Genomic DNA, 15,732 nt, shown 5'->3' with positions numbered 1-15,732 from the left:
TATTTTTAGAAGTGAAACATTCACAAAAGATTTAAAATCAAAGTTCTCTGCTGCTTTAAGGTCAAATAAGTATAATTTTAATGGCCCTGTGAAGATGGAGTAGAAGGTTCAGAGGAGTCAGCTTTCCTAATATCCCCAGGGATGAGAATTCATCTGTACTCACAGTTTCCTTTGGAGGGTGCTCCATCTCTCCTTAAAGTCTAAAACTTTGCCAGATGAAATGCAGCTAAAAGAGAAAAAAATATTCTTTGAGTGTCTAAGTCCACTTCTAATTGGATGTCAGAAATGTGAATGTGGCAAAGACCAAGAGAAAAAATGTTTTAGAATCCCGCCAAGCATGGACAATCAGCACTATCTCCAGGGGACATACTCAGCTGAGGCAGCAGCTGACTTCCACAGACAAGGTGACTCAGCAGTTTTGGGGGGCTGTGGCTCTCAGGACCTCAACAGGAATTTTAAAAAGAATAGAAAAGTTTTCATATGCAAAAGTAAGGAGGAAAAACAGTGACTGGTGAAAGGCAAGTGACTGTGCTAGGTTGTGTTTTATTTTTTCTTAAATCTGCTAAGGCTAGATAATTTATAAACCAGGAATGACTTCCAGTGAGCCATTTCTTCTGATTCCACCCTAAAGAGCTAAAAAAAAAAAAAAAAAAAAAAAAAAAAAAAAAAAAAAATCAGTGAGGACATAGCTTTCTCATTCTGATCTCTTTCTAGGAAGTACAACTAAATTTGTTTGACAAGATACAATTTCAAGTAATAAAATGTCTTTTAGTCAATAATTTATTTGAAATTTTGCTTCAGGATCTTTCTGAAAATTGAAAGATGTTATTTGTGACCTCATAAAACAGATTCTTAAAAATATGTTCTAGCTTTACCTTTAATCATTCAAGTAGAAGGTACCGGAACAGTAAGATATATAGATGTGTTTATTTTAAAATTAATGAAGCAATAATTATCATTTGAAAATCTACATAAATTATTCATAGCATGTTTAAACATGCCTAAGATACGGGCAGAAACCACACTATTTTACATATATAAGTAGACAGAACTTCCTTTACCAGGTTTATTCTTTTAGGTTACTTTACTAAAGAAAAACAAGAAAGCAAAATATAAGCAAACATTGTTTAATACTCTACCACAAGGCAGTGGCGCTAGCCAGCTGCACCTTCATCTTTTTGCTCCTGTGTCCCAGAAATCATTGTCAAGGCCTGTCATGAAGCTTTCTCCCAGTTTTTCTTCCAACAGTTTTGTATTACACTTACCCCTTTCATATAATGAAGACACTTTTGTTTCCTGACACCCAGCCCTGTCAGTTGGGCCACTCTCTCTCTCTGTGTATGTCAGTGTGTGTGTGTGTGTGTGTGTGCCCATGTGATTATAAATTGCTAAACGTTCTGAACTTAGGGTGGTATGGCTCCAGAGAGTAGAGCTCAGAACCGTAAATGTTGATGGCCTAACCGAAGACTGACTGAAACAGCAAGAAGCAGAATGTCACGACATTCGTATTGGTGTAGTCTTGACTCATTATTTGAATATATCAAAGCCGTAGCTACAAGATAAATCTTTGTATTGTATCTAATTGTTATGTTTTCACCCATAAAATTAAAATTATAATTTTAATATGAACTAATCACATCAGTCTATCTGGTAGATATTAAACACATCTCTGGGATAAAAATAAAATATTTTCTTTTCCTCATTTCAGCTCTAGGCATATATGTTATATGACATGTTTACTAAACTGGTGCCTTTGTTTTTCCATACATTTTTTATTTGAATAGATTAAAACTATATAAAACTCTTAGAATAAAATATGCAGGAGTTTCATGAAATTGGTCTAGGTAATAAACTCTTGAGTCTGAAAATGAAAAAGCAGGAACCACGGAAGACAAGCGGCACATTAAATTGAAAAGCTTCTGAACAGTCAAGAAAGCAATCAACAAAATCCCAGGGGAACCTATACAAGGGAAGGAAAGAAATTAAAATATATTTGACTAAAACATAAAGTCTCACCAAAACACCTAAACATGAGATGTACAAAGATAAGCCCAATAGACATGTCACAGCGGGTGGAAAGCTCAGGAGACCTTAACCCTAGACAAAGAACTACAGGCAACTAAGGAGTGCTGAGAGTGCAAGAAGTAGACTTTTCCAAGAAGAAACATACCAATTGTTTATCCCATACCAAAAGGTCAGCCCATGAAACATACACACAAGTAACATTACATCTACTGAGCAGGTTATATTTAGGTATAAATGTGTGTGTGTGTGTGTGTGTGTATGCATGTGACAACAATTAATGTAAAAAGCCATACATTTGAAAACAAGCCATCAGAGATATATGGGAGAGTTGGGAAGGAGAAAAGAGAACAGAGAAATGTTGTAATCATAACCTCAAATTTTATAAAATCTTAGAAAAGAGGGCTTGGCGTATTCCACAGAAAGACTAAACAGTCAAAAACTGTTCAGTTAGTGAGGTACGTAAAGGAATATTAATCTGTTAATTAAAATCCAGAACTGTTCGTGTATAGGTAGGTTAATGAGAAGGCACAGGGAGATAATTATTTAATTAAAAAGTACTAATTAGAGTAATTCAAATGTGTTCAAATATAATTACAGGAAAATAGCCTTAGAAGACCTTTAATGACAAGACTAATGGTCCATTATTGACTGCAAAAAGTACTTTTAAATTTTAAATGACATTGTTTATTTTTCCGACTTGTTTTTTTAATCAAACCTTAGGGAAATTATGAAATGAACGATTTTTACAAGAGAAGTCTCCTGTGCATGGGTGGGGTGATATGGAGGGCTGTCGTTCTCGGCCTTGGTTATCAGCTCCGGGCAGATCTATATTCATATAGCAGTAATCAGCCCTGAGCAGCTTGCTTCAGCCAGGCTCAGACGTCAGAACAAAGTGAGGTGGTGATGTCCTCCTCTTGGGCTCAGCAGATCCAAGAGCTTCACAGTCAAACATTTACAGTTTCTATACTGTAAACTTATTCTGGAGTCAAGTTTTCTGTACAGATTTGTCAATACAGACAAACACATTACATTTAATGCAAAACTAATATTTCCCACACAATAGAATTTGTCATTCATCTAGTCTCTGAAAATTTCACCTTTACTTTTCTGGAGCTACTTCATATTTAAATTTTTCTTTGATTTTTGTCTACAAAACGAGTCAAGATAGTGGAACATGTTGTCCAGAAAATGAAAAAAAATGTATTTCCTTGGCGGCATAGAATTTCCCAACATAACTCAAACTGGCCTGGGACTTTAGTCCGCCCTGCCTTGGCTTTCTGCCTGCTGGAATTACAGGCAGGTATCACTACCACACAAGCAAAGAAGATTGTTCTGTGTTAACCATCTGTTTCAGCTCCTAACAACTGAAGTTATTCACTCCTTAGCTCTGGTTGAAAATTCATTCCTTATTTCTATTTCTTTATTTCCAATCTATCATGAAAATCATAGTCATACCTTCAAATCTCTGCCAATTGATTTGAATTGGGTTGCTGTATTGGCTTGTGGCTTTGCTGTGCTACTAAAATCTTCTATTCACAAATACATTTTCTTTTTGCTTTTTCTCTGCTACCTATGATTCTCTTCCAATTGTGAGAATTGTCTGAGGTTTTCTTCTCCTATAACTTCAACGATAAAGTTTGCCCCTAATTATTCATTTACTCTTTTAACAAACCATCATTCATTGTTTTGGTAGATAAAACATTCTCTCAGACATTGTGGATATGGAGATAATTTAAATGGGTACCTAAAATCACCTTCTTAATCAGAAGGCACATAGGCCAGGTAAATTATAAGATAAGAAAATAACACCATGCTAAATAGAGGGTTAAGCAATGTGCAATATTGAAACAGAAAGGTAAGCTTACTTATATTTCAGTGGTTTAGAAGAGAAAATTTCAGAGAAGATATGGCATCTTGCATGACTTCCCTTGGTTCAAAATTAACTGGTTAGGAGAGTGTTGTTTTGTCTCCCCTTCTGTGCATCTGTGGCTCGCCAACCTCCGAGAACATTTACTCTTCATACTTGTAGCATGAGCTGCTAAGAACTCCTTTGACCATCTATGCACAGAACCAACTCGGCTACAACAAACACTGAAAACATAATTGTAGACAGTTCCACGTGCAAATGGTGTGCATTTTGTCCTAATTGACATATGCAGCAGTACATTAGAATGGCATGCATGCTTTTTTATTTTTAAGCTTTTTTTCTTTCTTTTTTTTTTATGGTTTTCTTTCTTTTTGGAGCATAGAAATTCAGTTGAAGAATGCAGCAAACACTGCAAACCTAGAGCTGACAGCCGTGTCTCCGAAAAGGGAAAATTGAGCAGCATAAGCACATTCTCAAACAATATTCAGAAAAGAGCAAAGTGGGAGGCTGAGGTTTAAAAGGGCCTTTTTGTGTGTCTGCCAGCAGAGTGGATGCTTAATGGAGGGATCCATACTGTGATAGTTAAATACGACTGTTCACTTGATTCAATGGATCTGACTGAGAGCTACATCTCCAGGTGGCTTTGTGAAGGTATCACCTAGGAGCATAACTGGAGCTCTCCCAGGAGAGCTTACTGCTCCTGCAGAGTAGCAGCGCCTCTTGGTGGCAGCCAAGATGTAATAAGTTTTTGATTTTGCCTGCCTGTCTTCCATCATTGCTGGTGAGTGCATGTAGTTTATAGCTGTTCCTGCCAGCCTTTGCTAACATAGAAACTAAGCCTTGTCGGTTTTTCAGTATGGCCTGAAGATGAGCAGCTATCTAGGAGCTCTCCATGTCTTCAGTGTCGGAGACTGCTGAGGCATTCAGCCCTGTTGACTAAGTAGCTACCACGTTCCTAGCCTCTTCAGTGGGTCGACAGCTATTGTTAGTCTATACCCTGCCCATAGCATGGAAGCCAATCTTACACATTCCTTTTATAGTATATATTGTCAGTTTTGCTCCCCTGGAGAATCCTGGCTTACACACACACACACACACACACACACACACACACACACAACCCAAGGTCATGAGCTTTGCAGTTGGGATGATCACCACAGCACGTACGATGTCCAAACTTTGATCAGTGTTATTATAATCATGTCCACACACACCAGATTCCCATTTGAGATCAGTGTCACAGAAGATATTCTGAATGTGATCTGAACCATAAAATGACAGTGCAATCATAAAGAGGAATGGGCAATCAGAACGAGTGGTCAGCTGGGTGAACAGCTGAGCTATAACCTGTGTATTAGAGGAAGTTACAGGCAGTCAGTTGTGGTCCTGCATTCTGCTTCTTCCTGGGGCGCCCAGGCACCACTGTATACCAGGCTGGAAAGGACGAAGCGAAGCCAGGAGCAAGTGGGTCTGCAGGATCCCAGTCCTGCTGGAAGTGCCGGGGGGGGGGGGGGGGGAGGTTAGGTGGGGGAGGGGAAAGGGGAGACTTCTCTGAGGATTTCAGAGTTACAGCTCCCTTAGATGATATTCAGTGAAACAGCTCTCTTTATTGAGGAGAATAGGGCTTTCTAAACCTTGGGAAAGTGGGTAGGGGTTTTTGGGGCAAGTGTATACTACTAGCTGGGGCTGAAGTGCTGTGGATGCTTTCTTTGCATGGCGAGGGATTTCAGGTCCTAGACTAAATGATTACCTTCAGAACAGGGAGGAAGCAACCTTTACTCCTGCTGGTCTCAAGATTTAGATTTTCGGGGTCTGGATGTCTCAACTACACTCTAGCTCCAGGCCGGTTTTCCCTGTTTACAGTTCACATAACCCAGTCAGAAATCTTTTCACACCCATACTGATGAGCATGAGAAAACCTGATACCAAGAGAGCAAATGGAATGCATCTAGCTAATTCAACCAGCTGAGAAGATGGTTTCTTGATCACTGACAAGGTCAGATGACATTCTGGGGAGGATGGTTGCTGTAAATCAGATATCCAGGAAGAGGAAGAAACTAATGAAAAATTGCATAGGGCTGTCTAAGTATGGGCCCAATTTGATGCAAAGAAGATCATAAAGTTCCACATGCTGATGATCAGGTAGACAAGAAGCAAGGGGGATAGCAAAAGCCCATTTTCCTACAAGGGAAAAATACACAGTGATTACAAATTCAACCATTACTATCTAGTTCTTACTGGTGTGTGTGTTTTCTTGGACATCTAGTTTTAAATAGTAGTTAACTATTCACTTTACTAATTTCCTCATTTTTCTTTTTCTCATTCAAAATTTAAGTGCTTGCTGCATTCCATGTACTATATATTGTGCCAAAATGAGAAATCATTAAAGAATACATAATTCTCCAAAATCCATTCATTGCTTGAGTTTCCTAACCATATATTCCATGAGATTCACCTTGAACAATTAATTAACCCTGCTACAAAAGGCACGCTTCTATAATTAGCAGGACCCTTTTCCCTGACATTTCTTTTCTGTTGGGAAATAATTCACATCCGCGCCTTCTTGCTTCTATAATAGTGCATTTGCTTAGAAAAATGAGTAAAATAAGACAAAGCTATGAATTAACTCCATGTTTTGAACCAAATTTTTGTGACCCTCTCTTAACCAAATTTGTAAGCTGAACTTACACTAATCACTAATATATTTATGTAGGCAATCTACAGCCTGTTACAGCCTGTGAATATGTAATTTAAAAAATCTGGGGCTGGATAGATGGTTTCAGCAGATAAAAACACTGACTGCTCTTGCAGAGGACCTAGGTTTGGTTCACTGCACCTATATCAGGCAACTATAACTGCTTGTAACTACAGTGCTGTGCAATCTGACACCCTATTCCGGCATTCTTAGTAGCCTACACTCAAGTGATACACAGACTCACTCACACACACACGCACACACACACACACACACACACACACACACACTCAAGTACATATGCATACAAATATAAACCATTTTAAAAATTGAAAAAAGCAGGTTTTCTCAGAAAGATACTGTGACTCTCTCTCTCTTTCTTTCTCTCTCTCTTTCTCTTTCTCTCTGTCTCCTCTCTCCCTCCTTCCCTCCTATGTGAGGAAACATACAAGGTGAACATCTATAATCCTGAAAGAGAACCTTCACCAAGAAGTGAATTACCTCTTACCTTCATCTTAGACTCTCTAACGTCTAGACCTATGAGAAAATAAATATGTGTTGTTTAACCTATTCTCATCCTCCAAGAAGAATGGTCTCCCCTTCCTTGGAAACTCAACAATAAATACTTCCTCAGTAGGGAGCAAGCTATGGAGATATCTGTCCAGTCTATGCAGGAATGTTGGCTGGCTTGGTCGTATGAGGGTCTTATACAGGTAAGACTAGATGCTGGATTCACATCTAGTATAAGTGTGAGAGCCAGAAGTGTACATATTTTCACAGTACCACCCATCACTCTCTGGCTCTTCCATTCTTTCCACCTACTTGTATTCCATGTTCATTGAGCCTTGGTGGGATGCGGCTAATATAAATGGTCTATTTAGGTCTAAGTACCCACTTGTTTTTTTATTATTCTCAGCACTTTGGCCACTTAGGTATCCCTCCACTGCCTGCTGCCATGATGAACAGAAATGTATGTGACCAAGGTTGACCATTTTCCCAAATGGAGTCTCTCCTACTCTAGAGATACCTGCACAGTAGCCAGGAAATGGAAACAGCTCAAATTTCTCTCAACTGGTGAATAGATAATAAAAATGTGCACTTTTTACATATTTGAATATTATCTAGCTGTTAAAAAATGAAATTATGAATGCTGAAAGTAACTAGTTGGAGGAAGAAATGATCACTCTATGTGAGCTAACCCAGGCCCAGAGGAATAAACAGAGTGTTCATGCTTTCTCTTATGTGTGAGTATTAACCTTGAATCTTAAGACGTGTGTTCGACATGGAGTACCTACTGGAGTTGGGAAACTAGTGACGGTTCATAGGAAGGGAGACATTTCAAGCGAGCCAAGAAAGAATGCTGTGGTATAGTTAAAGAGGACAAGAGAAGCAGGAAGAGTTAAATCAGGGTGGGGAATAAAAAAGGAGAAGAGGAATAAAGGGGAAAAAAACCCTGAAAATGTTTGAAAAGTGTCATATGGAAGTTTACTACTGTAGAAGCTCCCCCAAATACACAGGAACACATATATAAAAGTTTAAAGAGTCTTAATTTATAATGGGTATTGGGCAAAGATCCTACCAGATGCCGCAGGCCAAAAAAATTCAAGAGAGGAATGGTTTCCTCATTCGGTGTTTGTGGTGCTTTAAATAAGATGTCTTGCAAAATCTGTGATCCATAGGTCATAGTACTATATGGGGTATTTAGGAAATGAGGCCTCACTGGAGGAGGTATCTCACTGGAGGCAGGCTCTGAGAATATAAAGACTCAAGCCATTTTGATTTTACCTTTTCTGCTTCATGCTTGTGGTTTAAGATGTGAATTCTCAGCTACTGCTCCAGCCGCCATGCCTGACACCTACCTCCTCTGCTCCTCCATCATGGACTCTAACACTCTGGAACTATAAACCATAAGCTCTTTCTTCTATAAGTTGCCTTGGTCATGGTATTTCACAACAGTAATAGAAAAGTAACAGATACACTGTTTTAGTGAGCCCCAGATATTCCAAATCACCACTTCTCTAATGTAGCCTTAAGAGAGTTTAGAGGGGCACAACCCTCTTAGGTGCACTTTGTAAGCAGTTACACACTGCTACATAACTTTGAAAATGCTAATATTAATGAGAGAAATTTATTGCAAGGCCATTTTTTTTCCTTCAAATAAAACTAAATGTTGGGGGATGGGTGGATTTGAACCTTTGATTGACAATGGTTAGAATTTTTTATATGCCTGATTACATTAAGCAAACAGAGAACAATTAACTGAGATATTTGTTTTTTTGCTTGGACAGATGCCATTATAACAGCCTGACTGCAGGTGCAATGAATATTGTAGTCATGATGTCTGTTTTAGAAGACCTTGCTTGGACAGATGCTATTGTAACAGCCTGACTCCAGGTGTAATGAATACTGAAGCTATGATGTCTGTTTAGAAGACCTTTCTCCAGTCACGATAGCTATGTACAAATTTTACTTAATACATAGGTTTTAGAAAGAGCCCTGAAATAAAGATAAGCCTCTGAAAACATAGGTGACTCTGAACCTATCATCACTCAAGGAAAATACTTCCTCAGTAACTTGGTAAGAAGCAAGTGATTAGTGAGATATCTAGTACTGCAGGGACTGTGACTAATGGAGCCTTGTTGATTGATACAAATACAATTTCCTCTGTAAATCAGGCTTTCAGTTCCTTTATTGAGTGAGCCAAAAGTCAGCCCATTCTATTGGTTTTGTGAGATTCAGCTCAATAGGCAGATTTTTCCCTGCGTTGGTGTGATCTGTGTAATTGGTAGAGCATGTTAAGCTGGTAACACAAAGAGCAGGCAGTGATATCAGCAAAAGCAGCCTCTGAGAAGTAGTAATAGTGGCAACAAGAAGGCATTGAAAAACCTCCAGCAAAGGGGAATAGAAACATTAGGGAGCAGGGACCATGAAGACAAAATTGGCAGAAGACAAGGAAGAGCAGGCAGAAAGCAATGAGTGTGAGAGGCAGAAAGCTGTAAGCAAGCGCTGAAGATGAGAGACTGCAGGCGCTGATCCCTGGAAGTGTCCAGAATGCCCACAGATATGCCAACCTTCAAGAACAGAGAGGGTCTTGATCCTCAAGACCTGAAAACCATAATGTGAACCCAAGACCTGAGGATTTTAACAAGTAGAATTTTAAATCTGTTTCACTGGCCATCACCAACTACCAATGAGTTGTGGGTCACTGTTCAGTGAGTGCATGGCACTGGGATTCAAGAACCATTACAGGTAGCCTCTGACTTAAATATCAAGAACTGAACATTTCTGAATTCCGAAGTTTGGAGCTAAAAGCTCCTAGTTCTTAAGATCCAGAGCCGTAAGTGTTTGGGCTGGGACATCGTGGGTCCCTGGACATACCTCAGGCCATATCAAATGCCTTGACTATTTGTGATTCCCATCAAGACAGATCAAATAGAGCCTCAGTCAACTGATTAATATTCCAGGTAATATGGTACTTCTCAGCTTTCTCAAAGCAGGAGTATTAGAAAATACTTCATGGTGGTTAAAGCAAAGCTTCTGCAGAAGGTTAGATTTGAGTTGAACTATAGCTTAGCTTTTTATAAAATAAATACACTTAGTCAAGTCACTTAACTACCATAAGCCAATTTTGTCCCTCTTAAAACAGAAATAATAAAATTAATATTGAAAATTATTCCTAAAAACAATATATAAGAGACAATTAGTACAGTATCTTAAAAATATTAATGTGCAATAAGTAGAAAATTGCATTACTATAAAAAATAGAAATATAAGTATGGAATCACATTGTTATTTTATTTTTACAATATCGTGTTAATAAATTCAATGACTCTTTTGTTAAACAAGTATGTTCAATGTCAACAGAGAATGCATTAGTAACATCCATTATATCCAAGTCAGAAAGCATGTGTCTTAAATTCTATGTACTCATGAAGATTGTATTTACAATGTATACACAAACACACACATGTTAGTGAAAGTGCTAAAATAAGTTCTAGTGACTGTGGAAGGTTCTTAGGTAGGGTAGCAAACTGGCAATATCGAAACTTTAAGAAATAACCCATTCTGTGTGGATCAGGAAGGGGTGGCTTCAATGGAGTAAAGTGTAGAGGTAAGAGTTAGCTATATTAGTTTCTAAAGGCATTGTCTGTGTCTAAAATATAGTTACATATTACAAAATTTAAGAATGTAGTGGTCAGAAAAGTACATGGAATAATTTCTTCATACAATACTTAGTCTTAAGTGTCACTTTAATAATGATACTGCAAAAATATTAACTTGTATGTAAGGAGTATTAAAAATACACAATTTTCCTGCAAATTTTGTGAAATCACAAATTTCAAGAAAATACAATGACTTGGAATTCATAACGTTAAGTGAGGTTACACATTCTCAGAAAGAAAAAAAATAATCATATGGTCCAACACTATTGACTGAATTCCTTCTTTGTTTTTCTCTTCTTTCCAAAATGAAGTATCCTGTGTAGTCTTCCTTTGACTTCTCACAGCACATAACTTTTCTCATTTTCCTCCTTTTCTTCAGTGGAGCTTAACAATAAATGGCATTAACTGTTGAAATGTAAGACCGTCCTTTTTACTTTTTACTTTCCATAGAAGTTAGGAATAAAGTGAAAGCTTATAGTACAGAAGCAAGGAAAGCAGGCTGTCAACTACGGGGTTTGTGTTCATGAAGGAAAGAAAAGGGGTAATATTTTGTCAGTATATACAGAGTAATGAGCTTCCTTCCATCCAAACTGAAGTGTAGGTCCTCAAGAAAATGGCTTTCTGAAACATGCTGCCAAAGAGGAAATCCACAACACTGCAGCATAAAGAATATGGAATTGTTAAAGCCAATGGGAAAAAGTGTCTTGAATGTAGATTTCTCTTCATTATGTTGGCTTATTGGCTAAAACAATTAAAACTTGGTGTGATGATTTGTTTGGTGTGATGATTTGTGATGCTGGTTTGTTAATTCAACAGACATTTATAGAACTAATATACATTGCTTAATATGCATGACACAAGAGCATACTGAAAAAAGGTTGTATTTTAATTTATTATAAAAAATGATTATTTGGTGTATAACTTAACTTCGTTGATTCTTGATCAAAATTCAAATATTCAGTCTTTAGGTTAAGGTTGTCCTTCAATTCTATACACAGTGGCATGATAGAGAAAGTGTAGTTTTATGAAAACTCTAACTTAGTATAGTCTCAATCAGCAAGGATTTCTTTATGTAGTCACAGCTGTCCTGGAACTCTCTAAGTAGAAATTGGTCTTGAACTCACAGAGATATGCCTGCCTCTACTTTTCAAGTTCTGTGGTTAAAGATATGCACTGCCACATCAGCTTTGCTGTCATTCTTTTTTGTTGTTTATTATTTGTACTAAGTGAAGATCATTCCCAGGGCCTCATGTTTGCTAGATTGGCACTCTATCAACTGAGCTTCACTCCAACTCTTCAAATAACTGTTCAGGTTATGTTAAAATTAAAGTATTTATCAAGATAACTTCAGTAAGACGAAGTCACTACACGTAACTGGAGTGGCATAACGTACATTTGAAGTTATACACAAAATATGATGGATTGGATAAATATTAAAAGAATCCATCAGATTTACAAAAATTTCCAAAAGCTGGGCCCAGCAGCTGGGATGGGACATGATAGATTTTTAGGCTTCCTGGCCAGCCAGTTCAGTCAGTGGATGAACTCCTGATTCAGTGAGACACACTGTCTCAAAAAATTAAGGTAGGGAAGCAATGGAAGAAGACATCTAATGTCTATTTCTAGCCTTGTCACTCATAAACACATGCATTCTACATGCTTGAACACACACACACGAACACATGATCCGATAAATAATATATAATATGCATAATTTAGTTTATTTGTAAATTTGGCGTATCAGGGACATTTAGGAAACAAGTTTCAGTAATAGGGTCATAAAAAAATCTGAGGTGTGAGAATGAAAGAGAATAAAAAACAGGCCCTCCCAAGGAAGAGTTGTTATGTGAGGTTCCTGCTCTTATGAATTAGGATGCTAGCTTGACCTATGTGCTTTTTAATGGCTTCTTTTATCTCTTTATTCCTCAGGCTATAGATAATGGGATTGAAGAAGGGTGATAGAACTGCAAAGGCCAGAGCAATGGCAGTGTCCCAGAACAAGGAGTAGGTAGCAGAGAAGCGAAGATACATGAGAGCCACGCTGCCAAAGAAGAGAAAAAAGACTGTAAGGTGAGAGACGCAGGTGGAAAATGCTTTGCGGCGGCCTTCAGCAGAACGGATGCGCAGAATCACAGCCACAATACCAACATAGGACATGAAAATGAGCATCACTGCCGTAATGATCTCCACAGCATGGACAATATCCACCACCTGAATTATGACGATGGTGTGGGTATCTGTGCAGGCCAGGCGCAACACTGGGAGGAAATCACAGAAGATGTGCTCAAGGCGATTGGAGCCACAGAAAGGCAATGTAGAGATCCAGGCAATCTCAGGGAGGGGTGTGAGAAAGCCACAGACACAGCAGCCTAGGGTCAGTTGGGCACACAGCCTAGGAGTCATGATGGTAGGATAATGAAGAGGGCTGCAGATGGCCAGGTAGCGATCAAAGGCCATAGCTGTCAAGAGACAAACCTCACTTATGCCTGTGGAATGGAAGAAATACATCTGCAGGACACAACCATTCAAGGTAATACTCCTTCGTTCACTCAGCAAGCTAGAAAGCATCTTTGGGATGGTGGCTGTGGTGTACCAAATCTCCAGAAAAGACAGGGCACTGATAAAAAAGTACATGGGTGTGTGGAGGTGCACATTTAGCTGGACCACTGTGATGATAACAAGGTTTCCAACAATAATGAAAGCATAGATGAAGAGCAGTGGGATGAAGCAGATGACAGAATCTCCCCAGGAGCAAGGGAAAGCAGAAAAAATGAACTCCTGAGCAGTGGTCCAATTGGAGAACTCCATCTCTCAGTAAGAAGTGTGAGTGTCAACAACTCCTAGTAAAGTCCAGCTTTTCAGAAAGTGTCTAGTACAGTTCTGGCTGAAAACACACTAAGCAAAAAGCAGTCTTTCAGAAAACATCTGCTCTGTGGACTTAGATGAAGAGAAATGAATAATGAGATCATGTGCCTTCAGTGTTGGCTTTCAATTAAATTTGTCACAGGAGAGAAAAAAAAAGATAGAAAACACAATCCATATTTAGTCTAGTAACTCTTAAGTCCTAGCATGAATCAAAATTGGTGGGTGGGTTATCAAAGCTCAGATTCCCAGTGGCCTTACTGAAAATCGTATTCAGGATGTCTGAGGTAGAGAATGAAGATTTACAGGCAATGTTGATCCTGCTAGTCAGAAACTAGTAATTTAAAACCGTCATGTTTAGATGTCTGGAGGAGGACCTGAGGAGATAGGGGGAAAAAATGATTTCTGAGTTCTAGTCTTACTGATTTAATTCCCCAACAAAATTCTTTATTTCAGCCCAGTGCATCTGACTCTTTGCATATGATCTGAATTTTTTTTTTTTGTTTTATTGGTTTTTTTTTTTGTTTGTTTATTTGGGGTTAGAAATTTTTGCTAGAAAAATTTTCTTGTTATTATCATTTATTACAATTTGTTCAATTTGTATCCCTGCTGTGACCCCCTTCCTTGTCTCCTCCCAATCCCATCCTCCTCCCCCTATGATCCTCCCCTAGTCCACTGAAAGAAGAGATCCTCCTCCCCTTCTATTTGACCCTAGCCTATCAGGACTCATCAAGACTGGTTGCATTGTTTTCCTCTGTGGCCTGGCAAAAGTACACACCTCAGAAGGAGGAGATCAGAGAGCCAGCCACTGAGTTCATGCTAGAGAAAATTCCTCCTCCCCTTATTAGGGAACTTACTTGGAGACTGAGTGTGTGGGCTACATCTGAGCAGGGATTTTAGGTCCTCTCCATGCATTGTCCTTGGTCTGGTATCATTCTCTTCAAGACTCCCAGGGTTCAGTTTTTATGGCTCTATTGGTCTCCTTTTGGAGCTCCTGTCCCCTCCAGGTCTTTCTTTCTCCCCCTACTTTCCTAAGATTCCCTGCACTCTCCCCAAAGTTTGGCTATGAATTTCAGCCTCTGCTCTGATACCTCGATCAGTAGTTTTTCAGAGGCCCTCTGTGGTAGGCTCCTGTCCTGTTGCCTGTCCTCTCATGCTTCCGACGTCTATCGCTTTTGTCCTTCTGAATGAGGATTGAACAACTTCCCTAGGGTCTTCCTTGTTGTTTAGCTTCTTTAGGAGTATAGATTTTAGTATGTTTATCCTATATTGTATGGCTAATATCCACTTATGAGTGAGAATATACCATGAATGTCTTTCTGCTTCTAGGATACCTCACTCAGAATGATCTTTTCTAGTTCCCACCATTTGTTTGCAAATTTCAGGATTTCCTTTTTTTTTTTTTTTTTTTAATAGCTGAGTAGTATTCCATTGTATAAATGTAACACAATTTCTGTATTCATCATCCATTGAGGGTCATCTAGGTTGTTTCCAGATTCTGGGTATTATGAACAGAGCTGCTATGAACATAGCTGAGCAAATGTCCTTGTTGTATAGTTGAACATATTTTGGATACATGCCTAGGAGTGGTATAGCTGGATCTTGAGGTAGCACTGTTCCCAATTTTCTGAGAAAGCACCAGACTGATTTCCAAAGTGGTTGTACAAGTTTACATTTTTATTTTCACCATCAATGGAGGAGGGTTCCCCTTTTTCCATATCCTCTCCAACATGTGTCGTCACTTGAGTTTTTTTATCTTAGCCATTCTGATGGTTGTAAAGTGAAACCTCAGGGTTGTTTTGATTTGCATCTCCCTGTTGACTACGGATGTTGACCATTTCTTTAAGTTTCTCTGCCATTTGATATTCCTCTGTTGAGAATTCTGTTTCACTCTGTACCCGATTTTTTAATTGGATTACTTGATTTTTTTTTTTTGGTATTTAACTTCTTAAGTTCTTTACACATTTTAGATATTATCCCCTTGTCAGATATAGGGTTGTTGATAAAGATTCTTTCCCAATCAATAGGCTGTCATTTTTAAAATCATGAGTGTGTTTATTCCCTTTGCGGCCTCCTCTCAGTTCCTCCTCATCCTCCCTCTCATCCAGATCTACACACAT

At 38.6% G+C, this 15,732-nt stretch overlaps 2 protein-coding genes across 2 annotated transcripts in view; both read right to left on the bottom strand.

Annotated features, from left to right (window-relative positions):
* Positions 1-294, bottom strand: part of Spta1 (spectrin alpha, erythrocytic 1) — a 73,301-nt gene extending 73,007 nt beyond the window's left edge. The window contains exon 1 of the mRNA XM_060364724.1: positions 164-294. Within this exon, the coding sequence (XP_060220707.1) occupies positions 164-187 (24 nt within the window). The 5' untranslated portion in view covers positions 188-294. The remainder of the gene's footprint in view (positions 1-163) is intronic.
* A 12,273-nt stretch (positions 295-12,567) lies between these two features.
* On the bottom strand, positions 12,568-13,611 carry LOC110566429 (olfactory receptor 6K2). Its single transcript, XM_021664276.2, has one exon. The coding sequence runs from the start codon at positions 13,556-13,558 to the stop codon at positions 12,593-12,595; it is 966 nt and encodes a 321-aa protein (XP_021519951.1). The 5' UTR covers positions 13,559-13,611; the 3' UTR covers positions 12,568-12,592.
* Between the last annotated feature and the right edge of the window lie 2,121 nt (positions 13,612-15,732).

Source organism: Meriones unguiculatus, chromosome 11 (genome assembly GCF_030254825.1).
Source record: "Meriones unguiculatus strain TT.TT164.6M chromosome 11, Bangor_MerUng_6.1, whole genome shotgun sequence".
NCBI classification, from domain to species: Eukaryota; Metazoa; Chordata; class Mammalia; order Rodentia; family Muridae; genus Meriones; species Meriones unguiculatus.
This window is presented reverse-complemented; position numbering and strand designations above follow the sequence as displayed.